This window comes from Lampetra planeri, chromosome 26 (assembly GCF_965212315.1).
Source record: "Lampetra planeri chromosome 26, kcLamPlan1.2.h2, whole genome shotgun sequence".
Lineage (NCBI taxonomy): Eukaryota > Metazoa > Chordata > Hyperoartia > Petromyzontiformes > Petromyzontidae > Lampetra > Lampetra planeri.
Genome location: NC_136132.1, coordinates 11,484,517 through 11,507,750, shown reverse-complemented (window position 1 = coordinate 11,507,750; position 23,234 = coordinate 11,484,517). Strand labels below are relative to the sequence as shown.

The 23,234-nt window shown below is 54.7% G+C and overlaps 2 protein-coding genes and 1 long non-coding RNA gene across 4 annotated transcripts; 2 read left to right on the top strand and 1 right to left on the bottom strand.

Moving 5' to 3' along the window:
* Positions 1 to 101: 101 nt before the first annotated feature.
* LOC144727753 (ER membrane protein complex subunit 8-like) lies at positions 102 to 6,245 on the top strand. Of its 2 annotated transcripts, none has more exons than XM_078606811.1 (5): positions 102 to 772; positions 2,640 to 2,716; positions 3,331 to 3,400; positions 4,083 to 4,180; positions 4,979 to 6,245. In XM_078606811.1, the coding sequence occupies exons 1-5, from the start codon at positions 443 to 445 to the stop codon at positions 5,130 to 5,132; spliced, it is 729 nt and encodes a 242-aa protein (XP_078462937.1). In that variant the 5' UTR covers positions 102 to 442; the 3' UTR covers positions 5,133 to 6,245. The 2 variants fall into 2 exon arrangements, with proteins under 2 accessions (XP_078462937.1, XP_078462936.1); XM_078606810.1 differs by having other exon boundaries at positions 4,927 to 6,245.
* On the bottom strand, positions 5,414 to 12,435 carry LOC144727754 (uncharacterized). Its single transcript, XR_013587441.1, has 2 exons — positions 10,360 to 12,435; positions 5,414 to 8,176 (listed from the first exon to the last, which is right to left on the bottom strand). It is a non-coding gene; the product is annotated as an uncharacterized LOC144727754 (long non-coding RNA).
* On the top strand, positions 11,731 to 21,643 carry COG8 (component of oligomeric golgi complex 8). Its single transcript, XM_078606809.1, is given in 5 exon segments — positions 11,731 to 12,435; positions 13,084 to 14,008; positions 17,370 to 17,538; positions 19,414 to 19,553; positions 19,555 to 21,643. Coding segments are annotated over 5 exon segments (2,016 nt in total). The 5' UTR covers positions 11,731 to 11,935; the 3' UTR covers positions 19,837 to 21,643.
* Positions 21,644 to 23,234: the final 1,591 nt, after the last annotated feature.

Genomic DNA, 23,234 nt, shown 5'->3' with positions numbered 1-23,234 from the left:
CACAATGTGTTTTCTCCCCCACAGTAAGATGGTGCCCCACGGCGTCTCTCCCCCCTACCACTAAAACCATGGCGAGTGCCTGGACGTCACTGCTGAGGAGCAGGGAGGAGGAGGAGGCGGCGAGTTGCCGCTCCTCGCTCCTCCTCGCCCGCCCGCCTTGGCCATTGGGAGACGAAGCGAGCAAGGGACCGGCCCACCGACTCCGCTCTCTCTCGACTCGGTGGCCTCTGTTGTTTCTCCACATTTGGTCAACGTTTCAGCGGGGGCATCGCCAGCACCGGCGCGTCCCAGGCAAACGAATGGGGGTGGTCTCCCTGCGGAACGCGCACTCCATCAAGCTCGTAAGAGGTTGAACAAAACAATTCAGATCCAGGAGGTTGACCCAAAAAACAAGCCCCCAACCCACCCCCATTGTTACCTAGGAGGCCTTCCACCCCACGCCATGGCCGACGTGGAGCTGACGCTCACGGTGCTCGCCTACGCCAAGATGCAGCTGCACGCCGCACGCTACCCGCACTGCCCCGTGAGCGGGGTGCTGCTGGCCGCACGCCGCGCCGACGACCATCAGACGGACGAGAAGATGGACCGGGAGGAGCGGGACGAGGGCGACGTCGCGGGCGAGCAGGGAGACCGAGAGGCCGCAGGCGGCGGCCACCGCCACCACAACGGAGGAGAGAACGGCCCCAGTCGGGCCGTGCTGCTGTGCGATGCCGTGCCGCTCTTCCACGCCGCGCTCTCCCTGGCGCCCATGATGGAGGTGGCCCTCTCTCTGGTGAGGGAGCTCCGTTGTTCTTGGTCTGGACCCCCGTGCCCCCTCGGGCCTTGTCGGCTCGGCGAGCGAAGCCTGGCCGGGCCACTAGGCCAAGTCGGCGCAGCTGGAGGCCGGCGGGTCTGGGGTTGCCACCGGTCCCGGGAATCATTAATCGGCGTCTTGTGATCGGAATTGATTCGTAACGATATCTGGTACCGATCATTGCGTCGAAGTGTATTGTTTTTTTGGAGGTCAGATCGCCTCGTGAATCAAATGCCAATCGTGTGTGTCGTACAACCCTCCACCCGACACTGCCAAATAAGAGCTATTACTGTTTCAGCGTCCCGCCTTTGTCTGATAACAATCCACACACATTTAATTATTTGGTACGACGTTTCGCGCTGAACCACAACCAGCATCAGGCGATTGCCAGAATTGTGAGTGTCGTGGCAGTGTCGGGTGGAGGAGGCTGCACGACACATTGGGAATTTACTCACGCGATCTGTCTCAGCAAAAACATCTATAATGAATCATAATATTGGTCGTGAAAGCCTGCTTTGTGTTAAATGTGTTACAGTGTACTGCATAGTACTGATCGACAAAGGCTGGCAGAGAAATATGAGCTAACCCCTTAGGTCCATGTCATGTTCATGTTTGCTTTGTGCGGGTCTTGTTTCATGTATGTGTGTGTTTGTTGAACTTATTTCGCAAACCATGCTAATCGGAGGTGTGGAGGTTCATGACATTGAGCGAAGGGACCTTTTCTTACGGGGAAGGGGAGTGAGGAGGGGGAATCAATATCCCCATTAGGCATGGTCAATCCACTGCTCGATGAAGGCGTCAACCACGTCGTGCTGGTCACCCGTGCTGGTTATGTTTGACCGTACTTTACGTATGTATGTAGAACTACTTTCGCACCGTACATAGCCGACCAAATGCTGGCCATTTGGGGTTGGCGAAGGTAGGGGAGGCCAGGACCGGTTTGGAGGATAACTTGCTACTCATGTCAGCTGTGGCCGATAATTATCGAACTCTGATTGCCAAATATTTTGCATGATGCCTGAACTGCTACACTACCACTCCGCTCCGAACAGAGGTTATTTACTACTATAAAGAGCCAAGAATGTCTGTGTGTCCCGCGCGTGACGTCACTCCACATCGACCAGCCCCCCTCATTAATAATCATGAGCGGGTGACGTCACTCCGCATGGTGAACCTCCCGCCCCTCATTAATAACCATGAGCAGGTGACATCACTCCACATCGAACAGCCCCCCACATTACTAATCATGAACAGGTGACGTCCTCAGCGTCAACTTATAACCCTCACTACAAAGGCAGAACCCTCACGTCACGCGATCTCTGTAACGCGATTGAGACATCGATGTAAAAAGGACGTCATGCTGAACAAGGGATTATAACCTTTAAATGAAATAGGTCTGTGTCACCGCGCCCTTACAAATTGCACACGAATGGATGCAATGAATATCACGTCGCGGTCTGCCTTTCGCTTGCAAGTTTCACATTTACTGCAATACACCCGTCCTTGGACGGGCAACCCTCCCATCAATCATGTGACTTGTGTGTGGCCATCCCCACTGAATCCCTCCCCTCGCCCCACCTCCTGTGAAAACAGCAGCTGCTCCATGCAGCTCAGTTCTACTCGCTCCTTCCTTCTCTTTTCTTTTACTCTTCCCTTCGCTCTCGTGATTCTCGCATCCCTGCCATCTGAGTCATTCATCCTCCCCAGCGTTCCTCCTTCGTGCTGCTCTTTTTGAGCCACGCCCTCTGTGCGCGCCTCGACTTCCCTTCCTGTGGTGTGGCACGGGTAAAAGGTTTTGCGTTATATAAATGTTGTTGTGTTCATGTTTGTTCGTGTGTACTTTCAGATCGATGCGTGGTGCAAAGAGCATGGCCTGGCAATCGCAGGATACTACCAGGCCAACATCAACGTCAACGACTCGAGGTGTCAAGAGCATCGAGACCCATGGCTTAGTGTCCACAGCGCAAACAACGATAACTAGCCGTGTCACAGGCAGGATGTGAGAACGAACAGTGAGATTGGGGTCATGGAGTCCATGGTAATGTAGAGCTGGAAGACATCAGCAGTTTCAGTCGAATGGCCTTCACAGAAACCACTTTGTGCCTGGTCATGGAAGCCATGGGGAGGTGTTTGGCAATATGGGATAAAATAACCCTTTAACAGACTCTTAAAAAAGAAAGGCAGGTTCAAGATGGTGCGTTGATGCGTGCGTGCATGTGTATTGGGCGTGGCATAGTGGTTAGCGCACTGCTATACGAACCCGGCAAGCCGAGTTCTATTCCTCTCGTGACCAATAAGAGTGATGATTATTTGAACTGGTGCTGGGCCTCCCTTAGGTTGACACACCTTTAAATGAGTACCTGGTGCAGTATGTAAACATCATCACTGGGGAGACGAAAGTGGACAGGCGTGGTGTTGGCCACGCACCCCCTCGTGTGCCGTGCCAGCCTTAATAGGTACTCGCTAACAGCTCTTGCCCTAACAGTGTATTAAAGGCTATACGGGGGATGTTTGTCTTTGGGTGCTGTGTCCCACAGGCCAAACGTGGTCGCTCACAAGGTAGCCGATCGGATCCTGGACAACTTCCGCGACGCCACTCTCGTCATGGTAATCACGCCTTGCATCGACACGTAGTTTCAAACTTGTTTTATCCACTTCTGCAGAGGGTTGTTGTTGTCATGGGGTTGTTGTTGTTATGGGGTGATTGTTTTTGTCAGCCTGTAACTTCCCACTGCTGGCCAAAGACCTCTCCCAATGTTTCCACTTTTCCTTTGTCGTGGCCTCCAAATTCATTTATTTCATCTCGCCATCTCTTCCGCTCGCTTTGATTGGGGCGCCGCAATGGCGAGATGTTAACTACCTAGCCTGGTATACAGGAGGGCGTGGGTTCAATCCCGACCCTGACGCCTGTATATATGGAGTTTGCATGTTCTCCCTGTTGCTGCGTGGATATTTCTCCAGGTCGTCTGGTTTATCCCTCAATATTTAAAATCAACATACGTTGAGAATATTTGGCTGCTATAAATTTCCACATGATAAGCCACTTAGTCGAGCTATCATTTGTGGCCAGGTCGCTTCTGAAAAAGACCTATATAGCTGAATGGGCCTTACCTGGTAAAATAATAAATAGTTCAATAGTCGCTAATTTTGTCAGTCTCTCGCTCTCTCGCTCATTGTCCTCACAATGTCGCCCTGCCCATTCACACGCGATTTCCACTGCGAACACCGCAATCAAAACCGCCCGGTTCTGATGTTGCGTGTTTGTGTGTGGCTCCTGACACCCATTCAGCTGGACAACAAGCGCATGAGTTTGGAGCACCAGGAGCCGGCCATCTGCGTATACGAGAGCCAGGGCAGCGCACAGTGGCGAAGGAAGGACCTCAACCAGTGAGTAATGCCAGAGCTTCACATTTGACTGGGTATTTTCCAGGTTGATGGTTGACTGGAGTAGGCGGGTATGTTGACAAGAAGCCACATCCCACAATGAGAGGCATTATACTGGATGCAGCGTGTTATTGGTGGTGTGGAAATGTTTTCTGGGTCTCCGACATCAACAGACCCGGCTAATATTAAGCCCGGCAATACCGTCCTTTCCTATGAAATTGTAACCAAAACCATTGCAACTTTGTGAGGCCAGCCAGGGCGGGGGAGGCGTGGCAGCTGGCTTGGCTGAGCAGGGCTCATCTCGGGTGTCACGAGATTCGAGCCAGCAGCTCGTCGGCGAGCCTCGATCGCGTCCCGCTTTGTATCGGACATCTGTGAAAAAGAGCTTCATAGCTCATTGGATTCCTCCATTCTAACTAAAGATTCTGATTTGTACATAGCGATTTACGCAAGCTCCAGCGACGAGATAAATAATTTGCAGCGGCCTGGGGTCGCCATTTGACTCGGGAATCGAAAACTGTTTTTATGTTCCAGCTTACTGATTGGTTATTTATCCAGACAACCAATATACAAAACAACGTCTAACTGTGGAGGCCACATGAGAGTCCTCGTTTCTACTACTGAAGATATGCGCAGTAGTGTATAGCAAGAGCTTCAGAGAATAAATATTCAGCACGTGGCCTCACCGGGATTACGTGGCTTGGAAACCACTTCTGGTTTAACCAAAATGCCACGTTCTTTTTTTGTAGCCCGCCTCTCACCTCCCCACTTTTCTTCCTAACGCCACTCGTCGTGGGGCAGGGTCCTCCTGGAGCGAGAGGCTCTCCCCATCACGGGATCGCTGCTGGGTTCGGGCGAGCACAGCCGACTGGTGGACTTCGACGCGCACCTAGCGGACATCCGGCAAGACTGGAGAAACCCGGAGGTGGCTCGCTCCATACAGCTGCTGTGTTGAGTCCCGGGATGATGAAAGGCCTCCTCACAAACCGCCCCCCCCCCGACTACAGAGAAAAAAATCTGACCGGGTTGGCTGCCCAAGCTCCACCCGTGAACACTCTGGAACACCCGCGGACACCCGGGGACACTGTTTACAGCGCTTCATTATTATCAAGGCAGGCATTGGAGTGGTGTCCATGAGTCCGGCGACCAAGGGAAAAACCTAAAGCCTCGCCTCTTCTCTATTGCCGATTCTCTTCCTCTTATCCCTCCACACCTTCCGTCCCTCCCCTACCCATTCGTGATCCCTAAGTACCCTCTGCGGCGGTCACTCCTTCGTTGACCCTTGCACGCCCCTGCCATCTAGATCATTCTATGTTGTCACCGTTTTTTAAACGATGTTAAGTCGCCTTGAGTGAAGGCGCTCTATATAAATATGAGAAGATCAGATGGTGGGAGACTGTTGAAGGCACGTCTTGGAGGTCGCGTCTCTACTGCGCAGCAGCTGCGGTAATCTGGCAGGGGGTGGAAAACGTTGGCGATGAGGTGCGGTGGCATTGACGGTTTCTCTTGATCTTGAATATCTCCCTGAATAGTTTCTGGACCTCTCGTAGACTGGAGGAGGTTGGCGCGTGACTGGCAGTAAGCCACAGCCATTGAGAGCGGTAAACAGGATGGATGCGGTGTGTGCCGGTGTGCAGAAATATTTTCCGGATCACTCAAACGGACGCAGACCTGGCCAAAGTATAAGCTCTGAACTATTTATTTTAGAAAAGGTAGCCTAAGTTATTGTTGCGTAGTCGATTAAAAATTTACAAGTGAAGGTTTCGGATTTGGTTATCTCCATCCCGAATGTATACGCTCGGTTTGTTGTGCGTTCACGTGGCACCCCATAAAAAACGCCTCTCGTCACTTATGTAATATGTGTAGACGTATATATACACACACTCGCACAAGCATATACACACGGTGTTATAAATACGGTGCTATGTGTTTCTCTTGCCACTGCGAAAATGCCTGCTTGTAACCACGCATAAGCTTTACCTTGTTTTACGAACTAAGTTATTCATGTACGGTGGAAACTCAATAAAGAGTGTGTGCCTGGGCTGGGCCATGTTCTCCAGGAAGTCAACACGTGTGTGCGTTTTGTGCGTTTGTATCCTTGCCAATATCGGGACACGGTCACATCTACGACACACGTACAGTGCTTGGGTCATTCCACTGCTGGATTAGGGCTTAGCCGTGCAAGTCGTTGGGGGTGGGGAGGGATTGACTATACTTAACCACGCTGGTTGGTAAAGGTGGGGGGGTGATGGGGTAGGCTTGCGAGCACAAGTACAGCACAATCGATTTTGCTGCGCTGCCATCTGCTGCCCACAATTGTATCTTCTAACACTCGTTATGTACAATGCAAGCAACTCGCCAGGCTTAACCCCAGAGTATCTTCTGATATCGGGGCGTATTCCGGTTTCGTTTGGTCAGGAACGAATTCCTAATTAAGACTGGAAAGTAAGACGCACCCCGAACTTGTGACTGGTCTGAATACGATTACTGCAAATGCGGTCATGAACGAATTCCTAATTAAGACTGGAAATTAAGACTGGAAAGTAAGACGCACCCCGAACTTGTGACTGGTCTGAATACGATTACTGCAAATGCGGTCACATACAGATACCAGATGATAAAACGCACACTCTATGCGGCAGTACAATTCCTACCACCTGAACACATGCCAATATTTCAGAATATTAATATTCATACTGGAGAAATCCGATGGGCTTTGCAGCTCTTTTTCACAGATGTCGAGTAGTGCAGTATAGAATGTTAAAACAAACAATACAAAAACAACGATGGGAGTACAAAATATAGTCCACTGAGCTATTAGCTTCTCTTTCAAATGAGACCTGGCCATAAATGATAGCGCAACGAAGTGGCTTACGTGGAAATTTATAGCAAAATATAAATCTAAGCGAGTGTTTCTAAATGTAGAGAAAAACCACAGGACCTGGAGAAAAAATCCACGCGACCACGGGAAGAACACGCAAACTCTAAATATACAGGCGTCAGGGTCGGGATTGAACCCCCGACCTGCCTGCATATCAGACCAGGAAGATAACATCACACCACCGTGGCGCCCCTTAAATAATACATAAAGTATCTCGGTTGAAAGTGCATTTGTTTGTACATCAAATCCCAAGCTTTAAAAAGTAATTAAAACAGTCCCTCGATAAAATTGAGCTATCGATACATTGTTACGAATCATATGTTCAAATCACATTGGCAAATGTGGCTGTATCCAGCAGTAAGCTGCTTCGGAAATTGTTCTATGTTATGGGAGGAAACGAGGTCGTTTCAAAACGTCTGTGCTGCAATGGTAAGGGCATTGTCACCTATTCCAATTCGCGTTCTTCGCAAAGTTAAACGGCAATTTGATGGACGCCTTGGGTTTCTTGGATTTGACAATCGGGATTGTAAATTATCTGAGTATAGCGCAGATTTTCCAAGAAGGATTTTATGGATGAACAAGGCCCAATGTAGATTTCTTCTTGCATCCAGTGATATACGATTGGATTTTAAGTGGAGGTCACAATGGTGTGTCTTGTATGGTGCAGATTGAAGAGGAGAATTATGAAGCGGGTTTAGTCTGTTGAGTGATTCATCTGAAGCTGATATGTAAGCAGCATCACAGTAGTCAAATAGTGGTAGAATAACAGCTTGAACAATTTGCAAGTGTAATCGAATGGAAAATACATGTTTGTGTCTATATAAAACCCTATTTATTTGATTTGATTTCCTGTGAGATGTGATTAATACGTGGTTGGAACTTAAGTTTTGAATCAATTAGTAAACCCAATATCAGATGGGAGAGAACCTCTCGAGCAAGAAGCCCATCTTGAATGCCATGGCCACTGCACGGTGTCTTCATCGAGTGAACTCCCAGAGCGGTGGCTGAGGCAGCCAAACAGCTGGGTGCTGGAGACGCACGGAGCGGAACTCGGCTCCCTGGAGCGGGTGGCGCAGAGCACCGCTGTGCGTCGACGGTGATGCCAAAGGGGCACTGCACTACAGATCACACAGTACACGAACGACACATTGCAACACACACACCAAGTTGCATCACAGACTGCAATATTTATCAAACACTACTCCACTATACGACACGTTATACTTCACCTATCAACATCCCGCTATACAGTACATCAGTGTACAATACTCTTCATTAAATGACACACACGTAACACACACGTGAACATGCAGCAGTGTACAATACTCTTCATTAAATGACACACACGTGAACATGCATACAAATACTAAAACAGATATACAAAGAAAAAAATACGAACACAAAACACGTCTGCTAATTAACAAAAACGGATGAAAATACCCGTTAAAAACTGAGAATGAAAAAATACTTGTTTCAAAAACCGTTAAAAATTGAGAATTTTAAAAACATACAAAAAAATCCGTTAAGAACTAAGAAGTAAAAAAACTGTTTAGTGTTAAACTAAATATAATAAAGTAAAATAACAAACACATTTCTACAAACCCACGTATACATGAACACTTTAATTTAAAAATGAACACTTTATAACGTGTAGTGACACAGCGCCGACTGCTGTCCAGCAGCGGCAACTGCGGTGGACAGTTAGCGCACACGCCGTTGAGCAGAGACACGGGTGTGTACCGGCAGGGCGGAGGAACTGGGGCAAGGGTCACGGAAAACCTCATGGGAAGGCCCCTGGAACCCTCTAGTGGGTTTGAGAAGGGAGGCGCGGCCAGGGCCGAGTAGAATAAAAGCAGCGGAGAGCGGGAGCTCCGGGTTGCCGGTTCTGGGAGTGGACTCGTCTCGTCGTCGCTGTTGTCATGGCCGCCTTCGTCGCTGCCACCTTCGCCCGATCATTGCGCGGCCGGACAGTAGTTGGCTGTCTCGGTCGATGCCGTCGGTGCAACGCGGTCAGGGTTGTGTCTAGGCCGGGCCCGTACGGCAGCGTGGTCGAGAGAGAGGAGGCCGGAGTTGGTGTGATGGGATAATAAAGACAAAAAGGGAGAAGGTGCCTCCTGCAACTACCTTGTCTCCGACTGAATGTGTGCACCGCACACCACACACAGACACGCCGAGAGGAGGACACCACATATAGCGCACGACACATCTATAACAATACTGTACTAAAGAACTAAGCTTAGAGGCCGATCTTGACACTGCTGGTACCGGTCTTCAGCAAGTCAGCTGTTGTTGTTGATGGTGTTGTTGGTGATGGTGTTGTTGATGTTGGTGGTGTTATTTTTATTTGTGTTGATGTTTTTGGTGGTGTTGTTGGAGATATTTTTTATTGGTGTTGTTGATGGTGGTGTTGTTTTAGTTGATGTTGTTGGTGATGTTGTTGTTGATGTTATTTTTGTTGTTGCTTTTGTTGTTGTATTTACTAACACAGCTAACGGTGGCTGTGTTAGTGAATGTAACTCAGAGAGTCGAAAATATCTGCTAACATAGGTAGGTAGGAAGAGAACAACACAGCCAGTTATGACCTAAACTGGTAATAACGTCCTTCCAGTTATTGTTAAGTTTGTACCCATCTTCTCGGTTGAAATTGTGTCTGTGTTATATATCTGGATGGCTTCATGAACGAATCTTTGCTGATAGCCAGTGGGTTTTAAGAGTACCTTCGTCTTGGCAAAATCAATTTCGTGTGTGCCCACAGCATTAAAAGGTGATGGTTTTGATTGGGTCCTCAGATGGTTCTTTCCATAACGGTTGAGGTGATAGCTTTACGGATTGTGTAGTCTGAATATCCATTCTTCTTGAGGGCTTGATGTACGTGCTCCAGTTCACTGGCTAGATGGTGATAGTGGGAAATACAACGAGCTCTATGGTATACAGTTTTGAAGAGGGAATTCTGGGATGGATGGTGGTGGGAGTCAGGCTTTAGGTAGGCATCTATATGGGTGGCTTTCCTGTAGACAGTGTCCCATTGAGCCATCAGGTCTCTTATAGATTAAAGCATCCAATAATGGTAATTTGCCTTCCTTTTCCACCTCCATGGTGAATGTGATGGCTGGGTGTATGTAATTGATGTGGTTGAGGAATTGGTCCAGAGCTGATAGGCCATGTGGCCAGATGATGAACGTATCATCTACGTATCTCTTCCACACGGACGTAGGGTGGATGCCTGGATTGGATCTGTCTCAAATTTCTCCATGAAAACATTGGCTACACCTGTGGGATAAGGAAGAACACATTGGGGTACCTTCAACTTGTTTGTAGAATGTTCCATTCCAGGTGAAGTAAGTGTTGGTGAGGCAGTGTCTAACCAGGGCCGGTACATCAGCATTCAGTCATTGTTGAACCAAATCTTCAATGATTGTAATGGTGTCAGGCACAGAAACTTTGGTAAATAAAGACACCACATCGAAACTGACAAGCAAATCACCTGGAGATAGTGAGATTTTCTTTATTGAAGATATCAAGTGAGCTGAGTTAAGTACAGCTGAGGTGGTCTTACCAGTGAATGGTTACAAGGTCTCAGACATAAATCGGGTCAGTTTGTAGATGGGTGAGCTCATAGTGGAGACGATAGGACGGAGTGGTGTACCTTCTTTATGGATTTTTGGTAAGCCATAAAAGCTGGGTGGTCCAGCAGCAGAGGGTTTTAAGGAAAGCCACTTGGTTGGTTCGATTAAAGATGTTGAATCAGTCATGATGTTATTTGTTTTTGTAACCAGGCGGTTGGTAGGATCTCTATTGATTTTGGTATAGCTGCCATCATTAAGAAGGTCCTGAATTGTGTTATTGTATGTGGTTTTGTCCATGATGACAGTGGCATTGCCCTTGTCGGCTGAGAGGATGACTATTTCATCTCTCTTTTTTAGTTGAGAAAGCTTAAGGCGCTCATCCTTGCTGATGTTGCTAATATGTGTCTTAGCATTTTTGAGGATTGCTACGTCTGCAGGAATGTGTCCCAAACCCTGAAGGGCACTGGTCAATTATATCATCAACTGGGATGTGTTTAGAGGTGACTGAGAAATTCAACCCTTTAGCTAAAACCGATTTTAGGCTGTCGGAAATTGGGCTGTTGCTCTGATTGATAACAATCTTGTCACCATATAACTTTTAAATGTATGGATCTGGCTTCTTGGAAAGGCGGTTGAACTTGGAAATCAGGTTATCTTTGCATGGCGGCTTGCCATCCGTTGCCTCCTCCATGTGGCGATGGCTCTTTCCGAGCTATCTCCGATCTTACATTTACAAACAAATTTCTTACATTGACATGCTATTCTCTCACAATACAATGGCCACTCCCACAACTTCGTTTGTCAAGATTTCTCCGATCTTACATTTACATGCAAATTTCATCTCTAGCCCCGCCCACTGACCCTTACCACCTTTAACACTGACCAAAATAAAACGTGGTACTGTACCGTACTTTCACATTAAACATAGTGCGCTAAACGGTAATGAGAAGCTCGACACAATGCAGGACCACCACCAGATCTCGGAACAAACAAATTCCTCCCACACAAACACCAGTTCCCGGACTGCTCGGGTTAAACCCCGGGACAGGTGGCAACCACAACGCAAACCGCGGGGACTCGGGCGGCAACTTTAATAAACATTGCCACCGTGGCCAGATCCGCCTTCACATTCCACAGTCCGCATAGGCGACTCCCGCCGTGTCGGCTCTTTTGATTGGGTCGCGCCGCAGCACGCGCTCAGCATCGACCAATGGGAGGCGTCGACACGGCTAGCCGCGCTAATACGCTGTACGCTTTTCAAACGCTTTTCGCCAGGAAGAAACCCACCGCCGCCACCGCGCGCCTCGGACCATGGCCACGGCGATTGAGGACGAGGTCGAGGACGAGCTCGACTCGCTCGCCTCGCTGCTCGGCGACTCGCTGCCGGCGGGCTGGCGCGACAGCGGCGACGTGGGCCTCTACCTGCGCGAGCTGAGCTCGCACGGGGTCGAGTGGCTGCGGCGGGAGCCGGAGCGCCTCGCCGAGGAGCGAGGCCGCGTCCAGCAGCAGACGCGCGAGCTCGCCTACCACGACCACGGCACCTTCGTGCAGACGGCCGAGTGCTCGGCGCGGGTGCTGCGCGACTTCGGCGACGTGGAGGAGCGCCTGGGGGCCCTGCTCGACAAGCTGCCCGCCTTCGGCGAGCGCTGCCGACGCTTCGCGCGCGACGCCGAAGGCCTCGGGGCCCAGCGGCGCACGAACGCGCTGACGCTGGGCCGCCACACCGAGCTGCTGGAGCTGCTCGAGGCGCCGCAGCTCATGGACACGTGCGTGCGCAACGCCTACTACGACGAGGCCCTGGAGCTGCTCGAGTAGGTCACCACCCACACCTCCACCCCCCCCCCCCCGCGAGTATACGTGACCCCCACCCCCCGCGCGAGTACACGTGACCCCCACCCCCCCCGCGAGTATCCGTGACCCCCACCCCGCAATTATACGTGACCCCCCTACCCGCGAGTCTACGTGACCCCAACCCCCCTGCGCGAGTCTACGTGACCCCCACCACCCCCTCCCCACCGTGAGTAGAGGTGACCATTCTGAATTGGTGCCTCGACTCCCCGACCTGGTGACCTGACCTGGTCACCTCGCACGGAGCCTCCACGGTGGATCCAAGTGCAGTCTCCCGACTCATCCACCACCCTGCCCGTGTCTCCTCTCCGGCTGCCGCTCTCTTTGTGTGCTCGGAAGAATGTCTACTACCCGAAACGTCGCCTATTATAGCCATATACTTGTTGTTTTCATTTGAAGGGCATACACAGTGTTGTTGACGAATGTGTTGGAGGTTTGTTTGTTGTTTGTGCACCTCTGCCAACGCAGCAGAAGCAGCATCGCCACATTATCCGGCCACCCTAATGACATCAGCCCAACTCCGAGCGCCGGTCGCGGCTGAGCTTGATTCCCACCGCTGACCCCACCGCTGACCCCCCACCCTCCCCCCGCCGCTGCCCACCTCCACGCAGGTACGTGAAGCGCCTTGAGAAGCGCCACGCCTCCATCCCCGTGGTGGCCGCCATCGTGAGCGAGGTGCGCGCCTCCGCGCAGCTCATGCTCAGCCAGCTGCTGCAGCAGCTGCGCACGGCGCTGGCACTGCCCGCGTGCCTCCGCGCCGTGGGCTACCTGCGCCGCATGCGCGCCTTCTCCGAGGCCGAGCTGCGCCTCAAGTTCCTGCAGGCGCGCGACGCCTGGCTCGCCGCGGTGCTGTCGGCGTTGCCGCGCGACGACCCCTACGCCCACGTCGCCAAGACGGTGGAGGCCTGCCGCGTGCACCTCTTCGACGTCGTCACGCAGTACCGCGCCGTCTTCGCCGACGACGACGCGCCGCACGAGGCTTCGTCGTCGGGCGGCGGCGTCGGCGAGCGGGACCCGGCCCGCGAGGGGGCCCTCTTCCACGCGTGGGTGGCGCGCAAGGTGGCGGACTTCCTCGCGACGCTGCGCGCGGCCCTCCGCGCCGGCGTGGGCCCACGTCTCGACGCCCTCGTGGGCCAGTGCTTCTACTTCGGCCTGTCGTTCGGGCGCGTGGGCGCCGACTTCCGCGCGCTGCTGGCGCCGCTCTTCCAGGAGGCGGCACGCGAGGCGCTGGCGCGGGCGCTGGCCGAAGCGGGCGATGCGTTCCGGGACGACATGGATGCCTACACGCTCGTGGCGACGCCGCTCAAGCTGACGGGCGGCGCGGGAATCCGCCCGGAGAGAGGGGTTGGCGCCCAGGGTGCGGCAACCTCGCAGCAGGCCGGAGCGTTGTTGCAGCCGCCGGCGACGCTCATGGACTTCCCGCCGCTGGCGTACTTCCTCAACAACGTCCTGGCGGCGTTCAACGAGCTGCGGCTGTGCTGCCCGCTCGCGCTGGCGGAGGATGTTGGGGCCTGCGTGGAGGCCACGCTGGTTGGGGTGAGGTCGGGGTGTGGGTGTGGTTTGGGGCGGTGAGGGGGGTAGTTGAGGTGAGGTTGAGGTGTGGTCAAGGTGAGGTCGGGGTGTGGGTGAGGTTGGGGGTGGGGTCGATGTGAGTGCAGTCAGGCTGTGGTTGGAGTGTAGTTGGGGTGTGGGTGAGGTGGTATGGTCGGGGTGAGGTTGGGGTGTAGGTTGAGGTGAGGTCGGGACGTGTGTACAAAGCCGCTGCTAGTGGAGGGTGGTGGCTGTCGGGACCGGCTGGTTCAGATCTCACTTGCCACCGCTGCCACCGCTGTCCTTGCACTCCTGACACTCTCGCAGCAAACAACGCTCGCCCAATCCCGGTGCTGACGAACAGCAGCCCACATGGTCGCATCACCCACAGCCTGGCAGGGGGTCTGCCAACGGCAGATGGCAGACGTGCATTTGCACGTTGACTTGTAAACTACGTTAGGTCGAGCGCGTACGTGACAATTGGATTGCGTCTGCGGTGCCGGTAAATGGCAAATGCTGGAAAAGCCAGGGGCTCGTAGGGAGAGTCCAGGCTGAACTGCTCTCAAACAGACGGCTCCTGGTTCACCCTTGTTGCGATGATGTGCATGTACCATTGCGACGACATGCATGTGCGTACATCGTAAGTAAAAGGCCATGCAGGAGGGCGTGGCACAGTTTGGCACCAGCTATCGTAGAGTTCGGTCGTGTGGCGACAGTTCTCTGCGGTGAGTACAATGTATTTAAAGACAGCAGCGCTATGCCTCTCTAACTGAAATTAACACTAACCCCGTGCACGTTCCGAGATTCAGTGGTGAATGGGACTCCACCTGCAACTTGCAGACGTTTCGGAAAGGGTGAATGATGTTCCAGACCTATTGTCTTTCCGCTGCTGGATGAGGGCCTCCCACAAGCCGTACGGGTCGTATTTGACCATACTTCACCACGCTGGGTCAGTGCGGGAGACTCGGCGTGGTTTTCGTGTGTAATTGAAATGCCAGGCGTTGGTGGTTATGCTGCACGTGGCCGTAGACTAACATTGCCCATAGACTAACACTATCCATTGACTGACACTGCCCATAGACTAACACTGACCTTAGACTTACACTGCCCATAGATTAACACTGCCCATAGACTAACACTGCCCGTAGACTAACACTACCCATACACTAACACTGCCCATAGACAAACACTGCGCATAGACTAACACTCCCCGTAGATTAACACTGCCCATAGATTAACACTGCCCACAGACTAACACTCCCTGTAGACAAACACTGCCCTTACATGAACACTGCCCTTAGACTAACACTGCCCATAGACAAACACTGCCCATAGATTAACACTGCCCATAGACTAACACTGCCCATAGACAAACACTACCCATACACTAACACTGCCCATAGACAAACGCTGCCCATACACTAACACTGCCCATAGATTAACACTGCCCACAGACTAACACTCCCTGTAGACTAACACTGCCCTTAGACTAACACTGTCCTTAGATGAACACTGCCCTAAGATGAACACTGCCCTTAGACTAACACTGCCCATAGACAAACACTGCCCATAGATTAACACTGCCCTTAGATGAACACTGCCCTTAGACTAACAAACCGAAGAGTAATATTATGGACAGAGCTAAATGGAAGGAAGGAGGCCGTAGTCTCCGACCCCTTTGAGAGAGGACACTGCTCACGTAGAAAGGGAGGGCATCTTTTCACGAGGGGTTTGAGTCGCTCAGAGGGCCGACTGGCAGCTGAAGGTGCCGGGCGCCGCTGTGTGCACGTGCCCGCACCTCATAAGCGATCGTATTGACCGCGATTGCCATGACATTCCGACACTGTTTACGGAACGCGTCTTGGCAGCGCCGGCCGCTCGGCAGACTCCCGCCCGGCTGTTTATGCGCTCGGAGGGGAAAAAAGAAATACCGGCATTGATTTGGATCAAAGCTGGACTGTCAACGGCCCCTGGGTTCTGTGAAGCCGCGAGACTGCACTGTACTTCCAGCAATCGCCCCCTTTATTTAAAGCAGGTGACACGAGCTCAGACGAATTCTGCAAGGCAGGTGTGGGCATTCCACACTCGTCACCGGCCGTGATCGGTCCACTGCTGTGGGTTAAGGCCGCCCCTCCGAGCCGTCGGTTCGTGTCAGTCCTCTGGGACGAGAGTCGGAGGGAGGACATCGACATTTGTGTGTCGGGGTCATGCGGTTTGTAAAGTTAGGAGGCCGCGATTGCCAATTCTGATGATGCCATCACACCTCACCGCTGTTGCTGCTGCCGCCTGCCAGTCGTCGTCGGTAATGTTCTAATTTTAGATGCGCAATTTCCTGTGTCCTCGTAAGGAGGAATGCTGCTCCTAACGGAAAATGTATTCTGAAAGAAACGTTTCAGAGTTGGGCTCCGTCCGGCCGTCCTCGGCTCAATGATCAATCTGCAGTTCTCGGTCAGATGCGTCTCGTATTTACGCTAGCGTGACCTCGCCTCTCAACCCCGCTGTCTCACCAACTGTTGTGCCACCCAGAAGTTACCGAATGATCTCGTCAGATCCTTGGAAGCCGCGTAAAGTGTGAGCCCGGTTTACACTCGGATGGAGAGGCTGCCCAGGAACACCAGGTGTTGTAGGCATGGGCTTCGAGTTGGCCAGCAGATAGGCACCGTCAGCAATGGTTTCTTGGTTACGTCTGCTTGGTGCTCTGAATGTTAGCCAGCTCGTGTGCATGGCTGTTCTCTGGGCAGTTTCTTACCACGTGCCAAACACTCTTGGAGAAGAGTGTTTAGTCTTAAGATGATACGGGGATCTCTATTTGTGCGCGTGTGTGTGGGGAGCGGCAGTGTCGCGGTTGGCACGCTACGCTACGAACCCGGCGACCCGAGTTAAATTCACGCTCACGGCCAACACCGGTGACGATTATCTGAACCAGTCCTAGTCCTCCCCTAGGTTGATTCAGCCTCAAATGAGTACCTGGTGAGATGTGTTAACATCGCCACTGGGGAGACAAAGGCGGCCGGGCATGGTGCTGGCCACGCACCCCCTCGTGTGGCGTGCCGGCCTTCATAAGCGCCACTCGCTGACAGCACTTGCCCCAACAGTCTGTTAAGCTCATACGGGTGATCTTCGTCTTTTGTGTGTATTAAGCGCAGCAGTCAGCGCTGCACTGTGCTACTCACCCGGCGACCCGAGTTCAATTCCCGCTCACGGTCAACACCGGTGACGATTATCTGGACCAGTCCCGGGCCTCCCCAAGGTCGACTCTACCTCAAATGCGGCGCCTTGCCGCGTGACTCGCCGCCGATGTAACAGCACTTGCCCCAACAGTCCGTTGAGGCTACACGGGGGATTGTTGTCTTTGTGCTGTGGGCAGGCGGTGGACGCGGTGCTGGCATTCCACCGCGCGGAGGAGCCGGCGATGAGCGCCCGCGAGGCGGAGCTGTTCGCGCGCTTCTGCGCTGCGCTGGCGCGGGAGCTGGCGCCGCACCTCGACCGCTGCCTGCAGGCACTGTTCCCCCCCGCGGAGCTCGCACGCGCACTCGGTGGGGGGCAAGCACACGCACGCGCACGCACACACCCACGCACACACCCACGCACACACCCACGCACACAGCCACGCACACACCCACGCACACACCCACGCACACACCCACGTACACACCCACGCACACACGCACGCGCACGCACACACCCACGCACGCACCCACGCACGCACGCACACACCCACGCACACACCCACGCACACACCCACGCACACACGCACGCACCCACGCACGCACACACCCACGCACACACCCACGCACACACCCACGCACACACCCACGCACACACGCACGCGCGCACCCACGCACGCACGCACACACCCACGCACGCACCCACGCACGCGCCCACGCACAAACCCACGCACACACCCACGCACACACCCACGCACACACCCACGCACGCACCCACGCACGCACACACCCACGCACACACCCACGCACAAACCCACGCCCACACCCACGCACACACCCACGCACACACGCACGCACACACGCACACACTCACGCACACACCCACGCACACACCCACGCACACACCCACGCACACACCCACGCACACACCCACGCACACACCCACGCACACACACACATAGACATAGATCAAGCCGCGTCGCCTCTAGCAAGATGTCCGGGGCAAGTGCCGTTAGCGGGCAACGACAAGAGGTGGGGCGTGGCGAGTACCACGCCCGCCCGTCCGCCTTTGTCTCCCCAATGACGATGTTGATGACACACTCATTTAAAATGGAGTGGATGTAGGGTAAAACCAGGACCGGTTCAAATATTCGCCACTATTATTGATGGTGAGCGGAAAATCGAACTCGGGTCGCCGGGTTCATAGCGCCGTGCGCTGACGTCTACATCAACCAATCCCCACATGCTCGCGCACCCGTACACGCACACACGCCCGCTCACGCACCCGTACACGCACACACGCCCGCTCACGCACCCATACACGCACACACGCCCGCTCACGCACCCATACACGCACACACGCCCGCTCACGCACCCATACACGCACACACGCCCGCTCACGCACCCATACACGCACACGCGCCCGCTCACGCACCCATACACGCACACATGCCCGCTCACGCACCCATACACGCACACACGCCCGCTCACGCACCCGTACACGCACACACGCCCGCTCACGCACCCGTACACGCACACACGCCCGCTCACGCACCCGTACACGCACACACGCCCGCTCACGCACCCATACACGCACACACGCCCGCTCACGCACCCATACACGCACACACGCCCGCTCACGCACCCATACACGCACACACGCCCGCTCACGCACCCGTACACGCACACACGCCCGCTCATGCACCCGTACACGCACACACGCCCGCTCACGCACCCGTACACGCACACATGCCCGCTCACGCACCCGTACACGCACACACGCCCGCTCACGCACCCGTACACGCACACACGCCCGCTCACGCACCCATACACGCACACACGCCCGCTCACGCACCCATACACGCACACATGCACTACTGTGCACACGCCTGTGTACAGATTACCAGCGTCTGACCACAGTCAGACGCTGGTAATCTGTGTCGATTGCCGGGCAGCATTCGTCACCATAGTTGGTTCCGAGCCACCGGTTGTAAATTCCGCATTCCCCTGGCAGGTCCCACTTCCCTCCGTGCCGTACACAAATCGCTCTCTAAGCCATGTGTGAGCTCTCCCCGAGGCCTGGGCGGAATGCTGAGTGGTGCTCTGCTCGTGTCCCCGTGTGCCGGTGCCTCCGTGTCTCTGTGTTCCCCGTGTCTCCGTGTCCCCGTGTCCCCCATGTACCCCTGTCTCCGTGTCTCCCATGTTCACCGTGTCCCCGTGTGCCTGCCGTCTGCTTGCTTGCAGGTGTCTCGCTGGCCCATCTCTCGCGCCTGGGCCACCTCGGCCGCTTGGACGTGGAGGCCATCATCGCCCCCCTGGCGCCGCTGCTCCCTCCCGCGCCGCCCGAGCTGCCCCCCCTCACGCCGCCACCGCTCGTGCCGGCGCCCCCCCCAGTCGGGGCCCCCGCCTCCCCCGCCCGCAAGCAGTGGCTCGCCCGCAAGCAGTGGCTCGCCCCAACCGATCGCCGTTCTCGCGTCGGTCCCCCCCATCCTCCCGGACGGCCCGCCGCTTGCCACCGAGGCCCAGCCCCCGCCGCGGGACCCAAGTCCTGCTTCGGACGCTCCGTCCGGAACAACGCCGGCCCCCCAGGATGCCCAAACAGCAGCGGCAGAAGAAGAAGGAGAAGGGCCCCCCACGATTTCAGGGAGCCAGGTGGAGGAGGATTGAGAGAGAATCGAGGTTGAGGCAGCTTGTTGTGACGTCGTGCTGCTTCCCCCCCTCCACTGAGTGAGACTGGTGGTGACCCCGGGGGGGGGGGTGTTGGAGGGGGCTGATGACCTCTGCTCGGTTCACATAGGTCACAACGGCCGTAGGAGAGCGCCGTTTTTGAAGCGGACGCTGCTCATCACCTGGGACCGCGGCGCTCACTCTGGTGGCGACGTTTTGATCCTGAAGAGAGGGTGGAGGTTGGTGGGCGGGAGGTGGTTGGGGGGTGGTGGGGGTGTTAAGGATTTGGGAGATGGTGGTGCAGCAGAAGGAGACCATTTTAAATGTCGGTGTTCGTCTGGGGTCAGACTCGCACTGTAATTGTCAACGGGTTCGTGGCAGCGATGTTAAAGTTTGGGGGGAGGCAAGTCACCATGGCTGTGGGGGTGGTGCCCTATCGAGTCGACCATTTCCCCATGAGAACTCTTAATTGTTGGCTAGGGGGCACAGCTTATGGCTCATCTCCTCTGTCTGAAAGTTGTTTGTGGGGGGGGGCACAGCTGTTCCCTCTGCCCCCCCCCCTCCCCGTGTTGTTGTTGAGTTGCGTGCTCGCTGCTGTTGTGCGTTCCCGCACTGACATTTGATTGGAAGCTCTGGGCCGTGCGTGTCGCGGATCGGGAGATAACACCGTGTTTGTGGGTTGTGTAACGCGTGTTGCAACAGTGGGTGGGTGGTGGGTGTGTGGGCGCGTGTGTACGAGCACGCGGGGAGCGGTGGCGCAGCGGTTAGCGCCACCGCTCGGCTGTGTCGCGCCGCGACCCACGTTGGATTCGCGCTCACGACTGAACGTCCGTGACGAATAATCTGAACCGGTTCCCAGGGGCTCACCCGAGTCGACCGGGCCGTAAATGAGTATGTGGCTGGTGCGGTACTTATTAGACATCAGCACTGGGGAGGCAAAGGGGGCCGGGGGCGAGGTGGCTGGCCACCCACCGCCGGTGCGTGCCTTCTCGGTGCTCACCAATGGCACTTGCCCCCAGCACCCTGTTGGAGGCTATAGGGGGGAGCTTTGTCTTTGTGCGTGCTGGGTGTCCCCATCTGACCGGTCGCTCGTTGCGGCAGGGACCCTGGGACTGCGTGGAGGACTCAACGCGGTGTCCCACTTAGTCCAGGGGTGGCAGCAGCAGAAGGTGCTAACTGCAAAGCCTTGCAATAAAAACAACATTACACAGTCCACTGCTGGATGAAGGCCTCCCCATGCATGCCGTGTTGGTTGAGGTCATGTTCTCCCCACGCCTGACCACGTTGGTTGGTGCTGGTTGGTGAAGGGTGGACCCAGGATCAGTTCAGGCATCGCACGCAACCCGTGTTCGCCGTGACTGGGAATCGAACCCCGCTCGCTGGGTTCGGAGTTTGGTGCGCTAACCGCTGTGCCACCGCTCCTCTACCCCCAGCTAAACACATTAGAGAGTTAGCAGTTTCTTGACACGGCCGTCCAAAGTGAATTATGTAATCGCTCAATATGGCCATTGAAAATAATTTTAATAATAAATGTATTTCAATGACCATATTGGGAAATGTTTTCAATTCAAATGTTCGCCCCCTCGGAGTGGGTGGGACTGACAAGTTGGACTCCTGGTCCTGGCCCCGTGCGGTTATTTACGTCGCCACGCGTAATGGGGGGGGGGGGGTGTGGAGACAATCTCGGGAACGATTCCACGGCGTCTCTGCAATTCGCTTCGTGCTTTTCGAGACGCGCTTGAACCTCCCGAACCAAAAAATAAAATGTACAGCGCTTGGGTTTTAAATAAATAAATAACGGAGCCCGCCCTGGATTCCTGCTCCCCATGGTCATCACGGCCGCTGCTAAACGGGGCACATTTTTGTCGACAGATTTCACGATTAATGCGGAAAATTGCCAAGTGCGTGCGTCGCTCCAAACAACACGAGCGGCGCGTTCCAGACGACTCCCAGACCCGCTGCGCTCCGCTCCGGGATTCCGTTCTGCTCCCGGCGGGTGGAGCGATCGGCTCGCCATCGGGAGGATCCGAGTTCAGGCCCTGGTTGGGTTTGGGGGTTAACTCGGCCCATCGTCACCATCCCCTCCCCTCCGTGGGTCGATCAAACAAGGACCAACTTTGTGGTGAAGTCAACATTGGTTGTCCCATGGTTAGACTCGCACCCCCGCCACGTGAACGTGGAATGTCCACCACAATGCTCGATTGAGCAGTGAATCGTGAATTTCTGTTTATATTTCACACCTTGGCAGCATTTGCCTGCCCCCCCCCCAATACACAACATTAAAACTTTCATTCCAGACATTCAGTTCCAGCAGCGCCGCTCCTGGATTTTGGGACCGCAATCTCGCACCTTGCCGACAGCTGCCCCCACATCTCCCACCCCCCCCCTCCCACTGCCGCAGGGCTTTGACATCTCGCTTTGTGTGGCGTGCATCGCTGGCGTGCCGGCCCGGCGTGCTGGGCTTGGCAGCCACGGCGCTGCGTGGCGTCGCGTCTGCCGAGCGAGCCCTGCATCGCTACTGGCCCCTGCCTCTACCTCGTCTCCCTCCCTCCCCCCACCTCCTCCCCCCGCCCCGCCCTCCTCTCCCTACTCCCCCCACCTTCCACGAGCCGCCGCTGCCGACGGCCGCCCTCTAACCCTGGCTCCCGCCGCCGATAAACGGGTCCAGAGGCGGCTCGCTCCGAGCCAGCGCTGCCGCCGTGTTTCTTTGGGGCCCCGAACTCCGATTTTTTTTCATCGCGCTGACGATTTGCGACGAAGCCCGACGCCTCCGTGGTGGCGGTGGTGATGCTCGCCGCGATGGATAAACTGCCTTTGGCCGCCATAGGAATGTGGAATTTTCACCGCCGATGACAGCGCCAGGGTGTGTGTGTGGGGGGGGGGGCGGAGGGAGCATGGTTATATTTTTAAAGTAAAAAAAGTCCCAAGTGGCTTTGAGCTCGGCTCGTGTTTCTTTGGGGCTCAGCCAGAGGTGGGAATTCCACATTCCTAGGGCGGGGGGGGCGAGTACATCTATATGGCAGGCGCTGTTTTTTTAATAGTAAGTATAAATAGGTGAGTAGCTCTAACCGGTTAAACTAAAACATCAACCGGTGACGAGAATCACGAACTAGCGATCGCCGCTCACGGACCCCACTTTTCCCGGGCACTCCCCGCTCTCCCTGCTCTCTCTCCCCACCCTCCACTCTCCTCTCCATTATAAAACACTTGTTCCTATCCCCTATGCTGCTCGCTCCACTCTCTGTTTGTCTTCATCTCTGAGCGCCGTTCTCCCCTCTTTCCAGAGCCCCCCTCTCCCTTTCTCCCAGCTCTCCGGTTTCCACTTCCCGATTCCCTCTCTCCATCTCTCCTCTCTTTCCCCTGCCTCTCCTCCCCTGACGCTCTCTCCCTTCCTCTCT

Excerpts from the sequence above, each read along its gene's own strand:
- LOC144727753 (XM_078606810.1), top strand. The coding sequence starts at position 443 with ATGGCCGACGTGGAGCTGACGCTCACGGTGCTCGCCTACGCCAAGATG. Across the intron at positions 773-2,639 it reads TGGAGGTGGCCCTCTCTCTG|ATCGATGCGTGGTGCAAAGA; the intron begins GTGAGGGAGCTC and ends GTGTACTTTCAG. Across the intron at positions 2,717-3,330 it reads ATCAACGTCAACGACTCGAG|GCCAAACGTGGTCGCTCACA; the intron begins GTGTCAAGAGCA and ends TGTGTCCCACAG.